This window comes from Tamandua tetradactyla, chromosome 5 (assembly GCF_023851605.1).
Source record: "Tamandua tetradactyla isolate mTamTet1 chromosome 5, mTamTet1.pri, whole genome shotgun sequence".
Lineage (NCBI taxonomy): Eukaryota > Metazoa > Chordata > Mammalia > Pilosa > Myrmecophagidae > Tamandua > Tamandua tetradactyla.
Window position 1 is genome coordinate 835,387 of NC_135331.1, and position 12,063 is coordinate 847,449.

Genomic DNA, 12,063 nt, shown 5'->3' on the forward strand with positions numbered 1-12,063 from the left:
GTTCAGAAAGGCTCAAGGCAGCCCCTGCCCTTGCTCTGGTGGACACTTACATACTTTTAAAATAATTTCTGCATACCTGGCTTTGTTGAACATAGTTTTCCTGGTGCGTGCAGTGGGGATGCTTCTAGTCTCAGCACAGTGTCGACACATGGTAGTAACTGCAGTATCCAGAAACCTCCCCTCTCCACGCTTTAGGTTGTGACCTCTCGTTCCCGGGCAATACACTGGTCTCTGGAGATCACTGTAAGATTATGATGGATGAAAAGTCTGGCCAGGTGTCACTGGAAGATACCAGGTGAGCTTTTTCCGAACTTCTTTTTTGTTTGCATTCATAGCTTACAGATGTTAAAGAGGCCGTACTGTGCTATGACTGAGAAGACGACGACGTTCTATGTTTTTAGTGGGATAATAATGACTCATGTTTTCTATAACATAGTAGTTAGTTAGGGTCTCAGGGTACTTAGGAAATGTATTTCTCGATTTTGAGGGTAGGTTATTCAGTGACACTTTGGTATTTATGTCTCTTCTTAAATGTGTTCAGATAAAACCAAAAATATCTCAGAAATAAGTTAAAAGGACTTGATAAGTTTCTGATTCTTGCAAATCTGTTCAACTTTGACTTCTTTCTCCAAAATCAGAATTTTTCTTTTTTCTGCTAATGAATTCTTAAACAACTTAAAAAAGCGTATAGAAAGTGAAAAGCTTTCCGTAATCTCACTCACATTAAAGATGCATATAAAGGTATATTTGTTTTATATGAAAGAGATTATACTATGTATATTGTTGTATGGTCTACCTTTTTCATATATAATAGTTGATTGTTTGTTTTGGGTGAATTTCTAGGAAGGGAATCCTGTATCAGAATGTGCATATTTTAAATTTGATTCAAGTGGCCAGGTAGCCTTCCAGCCATATGTTTAGAATAGACCTTTCCTACCAGATGAATTTAAAAAAATTTTTAAGCAGCATAAGCTGCTGACAGTTTTGGGGGTATAAGACTAGGAAGTAAGATTTTATTGGTAAGAACTGATATTCCTGTTTTATTCTCACAGGTAGCAGGTGAGGTTATTTATTTCTCAACACAGTGTAGGATGCTGAAGAGAGCTAGTTCTAGTGCCACCCTGTCGGGTGGTTTAGTCCAACCTATTCGGGGGTTAGTCCTAGCTCTCTCCACACTTGCTCTGTGCCCGTATGAGCTTCCTGCAGCGAACTAGGAAATTACCACAACTTGGTGCCTTAACACACGCATCTCACAGTTCTGCAGATCAGAAGCTGGACACGGGTCTCACAGGCTAAAAGCACGGCGTTGGCAGCACTGTGCTCCTTTCTGGAGGCTTTAGAGGAGAGTTGGTTTCCTTGCCTTTCCCAGCTTCTTGAATGTGTTCAAATAAAACCTAAAATATGCCACTTGTGGCCCCTCCTGTGTTTAAAGCCAGCAGTGGGCAGCTCTCTCCCGTTCTGATCCTCCTGCTCTAAGCACCCTGCCATGGCCAGGCCCACCTGATAACCCAGGATGCCCTCTGCAGACAGGACCCTTGCGTCACACCTTTTGCCACATGAGGTCACACATCAGCACGTTCTGGAGAGTAGGGTGCCTGCCACATGCCCCAACCCCTCTGAGGTTCAGGGCTTCATCCTGGGTGGGGTATGGCTTTTGTGGAGAGGGAGAGAGTTAATGTGCACAGAGTTCCCAGAACACAAAATGCTAGTCATTTCACCAGCCTGAGTTGTTCAGCAGATAAGAAATCTGAATCTGTCTTGGCATTCACAACTCAGTCTGCATTGAATAGTCTGGCCAGCCTGGTGGAACGGGGAGTGAGGATTGGCATCGAAGAGCAGGATGTTGAGGGCTGTACTCTTAGTGTGGCCATATGACACCCTTACTTCAAGTGCAGATACTTTAACGGACACGCTAGGCCGGGAGCCAGGCTGCTTTGAGTTCATGTTCTAGTTCCCTCTTGCTAGCAGGCAAGTTCCTGAGCTTCCTTCTGTCAAATGGGGCTAATCATTCCTTGGAAGTTGGTTGAGCAGCCTAAGATGCCAGGTGCAGGGGCTTGGCATGCAGTAGACTCAGTAAAGGTTCTGCTCTTTTTGGTCGGCAGCATAATGGCCCCCCATGGTGTCCGAATCCCCAGAACCTTACATGATAAAGGAAACTGCAGATGTGATTAACTTAACGACCTTGAGAGGGGAGCTCATCCTGGATTACTGGGATCCTAGATACAGTCTTTATAAGGGGGAGGCAGAGAGTCACCGAGAGGGAGAAATGGCAGCAGAAGCAGAGGTTGGCTTGGTGCCTTAGCTGGGGAGGGAGAAGGGGCCAGTCAGGGAAGGCAGGCGGCCTCAGCTGGAAAAGGAGCGCAGGCCAGGCAACACCTTGCTCTGAGGACTCCGGCCTGCAGAACTGTAAGAATCAATGTCTTGTAAGCCCCAGGCCTGTGGTGATTTTTCACTGCAGTAATAGGATGTGGATACCCTGCTGCTCCCGTGCTGCCCTGAGACTAGATTAGGAGGCAGTGACATTCCTGCCACAAATCGTAGTAAATTATGTGCACTGGAATTTGACTCTTCTTTTTCTGTCCTCAGAAATGGTTTTGAGAGTTGTGATTCCCTCCTGCTCTCCCTTTCACCTCCCAGCCCCCAAACCCTTCTGTGACAGCAGCCAGCATGTCGGTTGTCTATGAGACGTGCGCTGGTGTGCGCTGTGCTGACTGCTCTCCATCCAGGCCTTTGTGGTCAGTGCTGTCACCGTTTCCGTTTCGTAGATGGGCCCGTGGAGGCCAGCAGAATTGGGAATCCCCCCAAGATCGCCCAGCCAGCATGTTGTTCTCTGGTTTGGGAATGGCTCCCCAGAGTCTATTGTATTTGTCCAAACTCCATTATAGGACAGTGAAAGCCATGTCTTCCCTTTTCATGCCACCCCACACCCCAACCACTGTCCTTTCCACCTGGGATCCAGTGGGAAGACCCCGAGTCATGGAGCAAGGAAGACACAGTGTGATGAGTTGTATTGGATGCCTCTCCCCGGCCTGGGAGGCCATGACAAAGCTGGGCCCTGAGGAAGGGACAGGTGCTGGGCAAGGGGGGGGTGGGGGGGGCAGGGCACAGATTTTTCCAGGCAGGCAGAAGGAACCCCATGTCCAAAGGAAGTATGCTTACCAGTAAAGGCAGTTTGCCAACAGGGCTTCCAAAGTCAGGACTGTGGGGATAAAGCATGGGTGGTTTGAAGGATTTAAATGGTTAATTTGCTCTTGTCAGATTTCGTTTTGGTTATGTATGCTGGTTCCTTTGCCTGCAGTGGACTCTCCATTCTGCATCAGCCAAGTCCTGACTTTGCATCAGCTGCCAACTCCCAGGGAAGCATGGCCTGTCCCCAGCCTGCCGCAGGTCCTGGTCATCATGCCATGGCCCCCTGTGCCACAGGCCCTGACCTCAGACTTCTCACACTGCTGTGGGTCCTTGGTTGGCTTATGGCTCCCCACTGGGCGGCACGTTCCCAGGGGCAAGGACTGTCACCTCCTGCCGAAATCCCAGCTTGTATTTTGCTTTGTCAAGAACCCACTTCTTAGGAGGAATCAGTGTCTATTTGAGGAATTAACCTGACCAGGAGGTTGCAACCGCTGAAGGGAGCAGGGAGAGATCTGTGGAGAGAGCTGAGTGCAGAAACAGGTGATGTGGGGATCGAAAGTCCAGTCCAGATGATGGAAGTCTATGGGTCTGCATAGAGGAAAACGGGAGGAAACACTGCATTTGGATGGCAGAAATCCTAAATTGCAGGTTAAGACCATTTGGTTGCTAGCTAGGTTGTGAATAATGGCATAATAGGCACCTTTTTGCCTCAAGACAAATATCAAGGCGGCACTTGCATCTGTACCTTATTGATACGTATGTTAGTCCTATGACTCCTTTATTATTTGCAAAATGGTAATATTGAGTTGCTTTTCTAGTGGTGGTAGGTATTTTAGGTATGATGAGTTGCATTTTTGTTTTCTTTACAGTACCAATGGAACAGTAATTAACAAGCTGAAGGTGGTTAAGAAGCAGACGTGCCCTTTACAGACCGGAGATACCATCTATGTGGTGTACAGGAAGAATGAGCCGGAACACAGTAAGAGAGTAAAAATCATTGTGCTCACACACACAGGGAAGGTCCTGCAGAAGTTGGAAAGCAGTCTTCAGAAAGAGCTCTTGTGTAGAACGTTCCCTTTACCTCTTACACAGACGCTTCCTCTGCCTTGGCATAAACTGTCATGCTGAGAAATGGGGCTGCAGGACTAGCCTGGCCATGTTTTAAGGCCATGTGGTCATTAGAAGAGAACCTCAAAATGGCAGCTGAGGGAAAAATGAATGGAGATAGGTTAGATTGTATAATAGAAGACATTTGAGTCATGGGGAATAAAACCTAGGAATGGGGAACTGGCGGCCACTCATGGTTTTTATTTTTGGAGATACAAAAGAAGGCCAAAGTAAGTGGGTTCTGTTAGGACTTGTCCAGCTCAGTAGTCTTGTGTTATGTTTGTGGAAGAAGATGAAATAGAAGAAGGAGAGTCCTTAGAAAGGGCAGGGGGCAAAATATTTAGACTACCGATGGGACGGAAGAGAGAGAAGGAGGCAAACATTCCTGAGGTCATTTCGAACGCGATCCAGACCAGCCCCTTCCCACACATCAGGCCCTGTAACTTGCTTTCATTGGTTTGGAATCGCACGGAGGCCTAGATTCCTCAGCTTGTCATCCCCTTGCCTCCCTCTAGTCAACCTTCTGATGTCAGACCTTTTGCTGAGACTTGTTTATTTTAAAGTTGATGAAGATATTTTCAATCACGTGTTTTGAAATATCTCAACCAGGGCAATTTCGAGTTACTGACTGATAAATAAAAATAGTCAACAAGTCAGACTGACCGTGAAGTGATTGCTGGGAAGTCTCCAAGGGTTTTAGAGAAAAGAAATAAAGGGGTTTTCACTTTACACATGGACCAGTACTCTGACTTGATTGATTTCCTTTTAGATGTGGCATACCTCTATGAGTCTTTAAATGAAAAGCAAGGCATAATACAAGAATCTTTCGGTAAGTAAAATTATAGCAGAGAAGTGGGTGCATATTAAGGATTGTCACAATCTAAGGAGAAAAGCCTTTCACTTGCCCTGGAATTTCTCTGCCTAAAGTAGCTGTCTTCTCCCTGGCCCTGAGGGCATGCTCCTTCTGCTCCTTTCGTGGTTACAGAAGCTAATAAAGAAAACGTGTTCCACGCGACTGAAGATGCCTTGGGCGTGGGGAGAGGTGCCGAAGTACAGGCCCTGCTGCCCTCGCCCACCGCCCAGGTGAGCTTCGAGGAACCAGAGCCATCGACGTCGGCATCCGACCTCTTCCGGAGCGCCACTGCCTCCTCCGCGGAGGCCATTTCTGCAGGGCAGGAGCCTTCTTCTGCTCCCGGTGAGACTGAGATCTCCTTGCCCACATTTAAGGACATCACAGTGATAGTTGAGAATAGATTTTTAAAAACAGTTTATTTTTAATTGCAGTAAAAATATACATAACAGAAAAATCATTTTAATCATTTAAGTGGACAGTTCTTTGATGTTAAGTATGTTGTCAACACTGTGGAACTTTCACCACTATTTCCGACTGTTTTTATCACCCCAGTGACAACTTGTACTCATTTAGAATAACTCTCCACCCCTCCCTACCCCCTCGTCGCATCGTACTTTCTGTCTCCTGAGTATTTCGTGTGAGAGAACACATACATCGGGACTTTGGTGTCCGGCTTATTTCACTCACCACGAGGCCCCTGAGGCTCACCCATGTTGCAGCGTGTTCTAGCCCTTCACTGGTTGCAGAGAGATTTGTTCACTAATCGCTGTCTGTGTTGTTACAGAGACAGGTGAACCACCTGAGAATTGAGAGATGGTGTTGAGCCTTTGGTTCTCAGTAGTAAGATTTTTATGGTAGTAAAGTTTGTCTTGTTCTGTCCCCAGGAGAAAACTTCAGTGTCAAGATGCTGTGGTAGTTCTTCTTTTAAAGCTTTGTTGAGATCTAAGTCACATCCTTCAGCAACCATAATCACAACTTCCAGAAGTCTTCCCCCATGTTAGAGGAACCTATTTCCATTTTTGTTATTACTTTTTGTTAATTTACTAGTACTGTGCCTCTTTTTTTTAAAATTTATTTAATTAAAAAATAAAGAAACAAAACATCAACATACATAATCAGTAATTCACAATATCATCACTTAGTTGCATATTCATCATTTCTTAGAACGTTTGCATTAATTCAGAAAAAGAAATAAAAAGACAATAGAAAAAGAAAGAAAATGAACACAGAAAGAAAAAAAAAAGATTATACATACCATATCCCTTACCCTCACTTTCATTGATCACTAGCATTTCAAACTAAATTTGTTTTAGCATTTGTTCCCCCTATTATTTATTTTTTATTCCATATGTTCTACTCCTTTGTTGACAAGGTAGATAAAAGGAGCAACAGACACAAGGTTTTCACAATCACACAGTCACATTGTGACATTATTATTGTATCATTATTCAGTCATCCTCAAGAAACAAGGCTACTGGGACACAGCTCTACATTTTCAGGCAGTTCCCTCCAGCCTCTCCATTACATCTTAAATAACAAGATGATATCTACTTGATGCATAAGAATAACCTCCAGGATAACCTCTCGACTCTGTTTGGAATCTCTTAGCCATTGACACTTTGTCTCATTTTACTCTTCCCCCTTTTGGTCGAGAAGGTTTTCTCAATCCCTTGATGCTAAATCTCAGCTCATTCTAGAGTTTTTCTCAATCCCTTGATGCTGAGTCTCAGCTTATACCAAGATCTCTGTCCCACGTTGCCAGGAAGGTCCACACCCCTGGGAGTCATGTCCCACGCAGAGAGGGGGAAGGTGGTGAGACTGCTTGTTGTGTTGGCTGGAGATAGAGGCCCCATCTGAGCAACAAAAGAGGCTCTCTTGGGGGTGACTCTTAGGCCTAAATTTTAAGTAGACTTGACCTGTCTTTTGCGGGGTTAAGTTTTGTATGAACAAACCCCAAGACTAGGGGCTCTGGCTGGGAGCTTTTTTTTTTTTTTATTTTTTATTAATTAAAAAAAATTACAAGAAACAAACATTCCCAACACATACACTCAGCAATTCACAATATCATCACATAGTTGCATATTCGTCATCATGATTATTTCCCAGAACATTAGCATCAATTCAGAAAAAGAAATAAAAAGACAACAGAAAAATATAACAAACAGGAAAAAAAAAAATTTTACGGGCCATACCCCTTACTGATCCCTTTCATTGATCACTAGCATTTCAAACTAAATCTATTTTAACATTTATTCCCCCTATTATTTATTTTTATTCCATATGTTCCTCTCATCTGTTGACAAGGTAGATAAAAGGAGCATCGGACACAAGGTTTTCACAATCACACAGTCACATTGTAAAAGCTATATCATTATACAATCATCATCAAGAAACATGGCTACTGGAACACAGCGCTACATTTTCAGGCAGTTCACTCCAGCCTTTCCCTTAATCTTGGATAACAAGGTGATATCTACTTAATGCATAAGAATAACCTCCAGGATAACCTCTTGACTCTGTTTGGAATCTCTCAGCCATTGACACTTTGTCTCATTTCCCTCTTCCCCCTTTTGGTCGAGAAGGTTTTCTCAATCCCTTGATGCTGGGTCTCAGCTCATTCTAGAGTTTTTCTCAATCCCTTGATGCTGAATCTCAGCTCATTCTGGGATTTCTGTCCCACGCTGCCAGGAAGATCCACACCCCTGGTAGTCATGTCCCTTCTAGACAGGGGGAGGGTGGTGAGTCTGCTTGCTGTGTTGACTGGAGAGAGAGGCCACATCTGAGCAACAAAAGAGGTTCTCTTGGGGGTGACTCTTAGGCTTAATTTTAAGTAGGCTTGACCTATCCCCTGTGGGGTTAAGTTTCATATGAATAAACCCCAAGACTTCAGCCTATAGCTTTGGTTGTCCACACTGCTTGTGAGAATATCAAGAATTCAACTTGGGGAAGTTGAGTTTTCCCCCGTTCTCACCATTCCCCGAAGGGGACTTTGCAAATACTTTTCCACTCACTGATCAAATCACTCTGGGATTCATCAGGGCATCACCTGAACGAACCAACAAAATTTCATGTCCTATGCAAAGTTCCATGTACTTAAGGTGTTCAATCAACTGTCTACATAAGTTATATTAGGAGATGCACTAGTCAAAGTATAGATTTGTACCAAATAAACATTTTTTGCTTTAGTCTCACACATTAGTTGAAATTTTAAAATATTAACTGCCATCTATTTTCAGCACACTGCAGTAATGACATTCCTTTGTTCTTCCTCATGCAAAAACATTTTTTAAATTTGTACATTTAGTCACTATCATTATATACTCTAGGCATTCCTAGATTACACCATCTCAATCTTTATCGTCTGTCTTTCTTTGTGATTTCATTTATGCCCCAGCCCTCCTCCCTCTATCATTCTCATATGCAGCTTCATTCAGTGTTTTAACTTAATCGTATTACAGTTAGGTACTATTGTGCTGTCCATTTCTGAGTTTTTATATTCAGTCCTGTTGCACAATCTGTATCCCTTCAGCTCCAATTACCCAATATCTTACCCTATTTCTATCTCCTGATGGTCTCTGTTACCAAGGAAATATTCCAAGTTTATTCACTAATGTCAGTTCATATCAGTGAGACCATACAGAATTTGTCCTTTTCTTTCTGGCTAATCACACTCAGCATAATGTCCTTAAGGTCCGTTCATGTTGTTACGTACTTCATAACTTTATTCTGTCTTACAGCTGCATAATATAATATTCCATCTTATGTAAATATCACAGTTTGTTTAGCCAACTGTTGATGGACATTTTGGCTGTTTCCATGTCTTGGTAATTGTTAATAATACTGCTATAAACATTGGTGTGTAAATGTCCATTTGTGTCCTTGGTCTCATGTCCTTTGAGTAGAGACAGCATATAGATGGGTCCTGTGTTTTAATCCATTCTGCCAGACTATGTCTTTTGATTGGAGAGCTTAATCCATTAACATTCAGTGTTATTACTGCGTGGGTAGTATTTTCTTCTACTATTTTGCATTTTGGATTTTATATGTCATATCTAATTTTCCTTCTTTTTACCTTTACTCATAGTCTTCCTTTCTTACACTCTTCTCCACGTCTCTCTCTCCTGTCTTCGTATCTGTCTCTAGCGTTCCCTTTAGTATTTCTTGCAGAGCTGGTCTCTTGGTCACAAATTCTCTCAGTGATTTTTTGTCTGAAAATGTTTTAATTTCTCCCTCATTTTTGAAGGACAATTTTGCTGGATATAGAATTTTGGGTTGGCAGTTTTTCTCTTTTAATAATTTAAATATATTATCCCACTGTCTTCTCGCCTCCATGGTTTCTGCTGAGAGATCTGCACATAGTCTTATTGGGCTTCCCTTGTATGTGATGGATTGCTTTTCTCTTGCTGCTTTCAAGATCCTCTCTTTCTCTTTGACCTCTGACATTTTGATTATTAAATGTCTTGGAGAACGTCTATTTGGGTCTATTCTCTTTGGAGCGCGCTGCACTTCTTGGATCTGTAATTTTAATTCTTTCATAAGAGTTGGGAAATTTTCAGTGATAATTTCCTCCATTAGTTTTTCTCCTCCTTTTCCCTTCTCTTCTCCTTCCGGGACACCCACACACATATATTCATGCGCTTCATATTGTCTTTCAATTCCCTGAGTTCCTGTTCATATTTTTCCATTTTTTTTCCTATAGTTTCTGTTTCTTGTCGGATTTCGGATGTTCCGTCCTCCAGTTCAGAAATCCTATGTTCTGTCCTTCGAAATCTACCATTGTAGGTTTCCATTGTTTTTTTCATCTCTTCCACTGTGTCTTTCATTCCCATAAGTTCTGTGATTTGTTTTTTCAGACTTTCAGTTTCTTCTTTTTGTTCTTTCCTTGCCTTCTTTATATCCTCCCTCAATTCATTGATTTGGTTTTTGATGAGATTTTCCATGTCTGTTCGTACATTCTGAATTAATCGTTTCAGCTCCTGTATGTCATTTGAACCGTTGGTTTGTTCCTTTGACTGGGCCATATCTTCAATTTTCCTAGTGTGATTTGTTACTTTTTGCTGACATCTAGGCATTTAATTACCTTAATTAGTTTATTCTGGAGATTGCTTTCACTTCTTTTATCTAGGGTTTTCTTGCTGGATGAGTTTGTTGTCTATCTGTTCTTTGACATTCCATTCAGCTTTATCTGGACCTTTAGCTTAAGTTTCTTTTAACAGAGGAGAGTTTTTCAGTTCTTGTTTTCTTGTTTTTTGCCCTGCTTGTGTGTTGCCTTCCCCCCACACACTTAGGAAGGTCTACTTAGATATTATAGACCCCAGCCAGATTTTCCCAGACCACACTGGCCTCCTATCAGGAGGAAAGAGTCCCCTGGATCAGTTTTCCCTGAGGGTGAGACCCAGCAGGTTGAAAGACTTTCCTGTGAGTCTCTGGACTCTGTTTTTCTTATCCTGCCCAGTATGTGGCGCTTGTCTGACTGCAGGTCCCACCAGCATAAGATGATGTGGTACCTTTAACTTTGGCAGACTCTCCCTGCTGGGGGTTTGTGGAGACAGAGAAGAGGTTGTAGGCTGGTTTTAATGGCTTCAAATTACCAAACCCTGGTGTCTGAATTCCTTGAGGGAGGGATTCCACCTGGGTGGGGCTTCTCCCCTCCCCTGGGGAAGGCACAGGCTCCAGACAAGCCCCCAAAAGAGCTCACTTCTCCCTATGCCTGGGGCAGTTGCAGCCTGAAAAGTCCTGCCGCTATATCCAGAGGCAGTCAAGCCTTTGTAGATACACAGCCACAAAAACCTCTGTTTCCTTCTTTTTTTTTTTCCTCCTTTTTCTGTCAGTCCTGCCCCCTTGGCACCAGGGCAAAAATGAGCAACCTCCACTTTAATCAGGTTCACCTAAGCTGGGGGCCTATTTTTAGTAGTCAGTATTTGTTAATTAGTTCCACAATTGGCGTTTGATTGTGCCCAGTCCCTGCTGCTGCTAGAGTCCTTTCCCCTCTGGGAAGCGGCCTGTTGGGGAGGGCTGCTGGCTGCCGCAGCTTTGGGAACTCACGATTCTGGGGGGTGCTTGCAGCCAGTCCAGCTGGTCCAGACTGGGGTACGCTGTGTGTCCGGGTTCTTGTGGCTCTGGGAGCTGTTCTGTACTGTTTCTGGTTATGTAGTAGTTCTGGAGGACGAACTAAAATGTGCACGTTGTTAAGCTGCCATCTTGGTCCGGAAGACCTGTTCCTCTTTTTTAACACAGACCACTCACCTCATGCATTTTTAATTACTTTTAAGGCCTTGTAGCCCGTCACTTCCTTACCCAGAGGCCCTTTACCTAACTGCACTGCTCAGGAGTACAAGGCTTCCAAGCAACATGCTCCCTTTCCCAGATCTAGACAGCTCAGCCGTCTAAATAACAATACTCTGGGTCTTGTTGTGGTTTTCCTGGCTTCATATTAAAGGGCTTAGTCCTTAGGGCTTCTTCATTGCTCATCACAAAGTCTTGTTTACAGAAAAGACTGGGCAGTGAGTGGCATTTCAGTCCTGATTCTTTACCTTGAAGTTAAGAGTCAGCTGAGACCACACAGCTGACAAGGGGGCTTCCTCCCAGCCCTACGAGGCTCAGCCCACACTCAGCAGTCAGGACAAGACACAGGTACGGCTGGGACAGTCGCACAGCCAAGGCTCAGCCCACCCTTAGCTCTCAGGACAAGAGACCTCAGTGGAACGAGATGCAGTATCAGCCCCTGATGTGCGTCCCTGGCCTATTCCAAGTAACACATGCAGATAAGACAAAAAGTTGGGTGCATTTTGGATTGAGTGCAAATCTCCAGCTCTCTGCGTAGAGGAAAATAGCCACATGGGTAGTCCATTTTGTGTACTTTGTGGTTATTACATAATTTGCTTCAGAAATGAAGTACGAAATGGATAGTCTGTAAGGAAAACCTGAGTCACCCACAAAATCCTTTTGTGTTCCATTTGTATGCCTAACACAGC

The 12,063-nt window shown here is 43.7% G+C and overlaps 1 protein-coding gene across 1 annotated transcript in view; it reads left to right on the forward strand.

Moving 5' to 3' along the window:
• CHFR (checkpoint with forkhead and ring finger domains) overlaps positions 1-12,063 on the forward strand; it is a 45,473-nt gene that overhangs the window by 3,336 nt on the left and 30,074 nt on the right. Inside the window, exons 2-5 of the mRNA XM_077159500.1 lie at positions 196-295; positions 3,999-4,108; positions 5,006-5,065; positions 5,222-5,431. Coding sequence (XP_077015615.1) covers positions 196-295; positions 3,999-4,108; positions 5,006-5,065; positions 5,222-5,431 — 480 coding nt within the window. The remainder of the gene's footprint in view (positions 1-195; positions 296-3,998; positions 4,109-5,005; positions 5,066-5,221; positions 5,432-12,063) is intronic.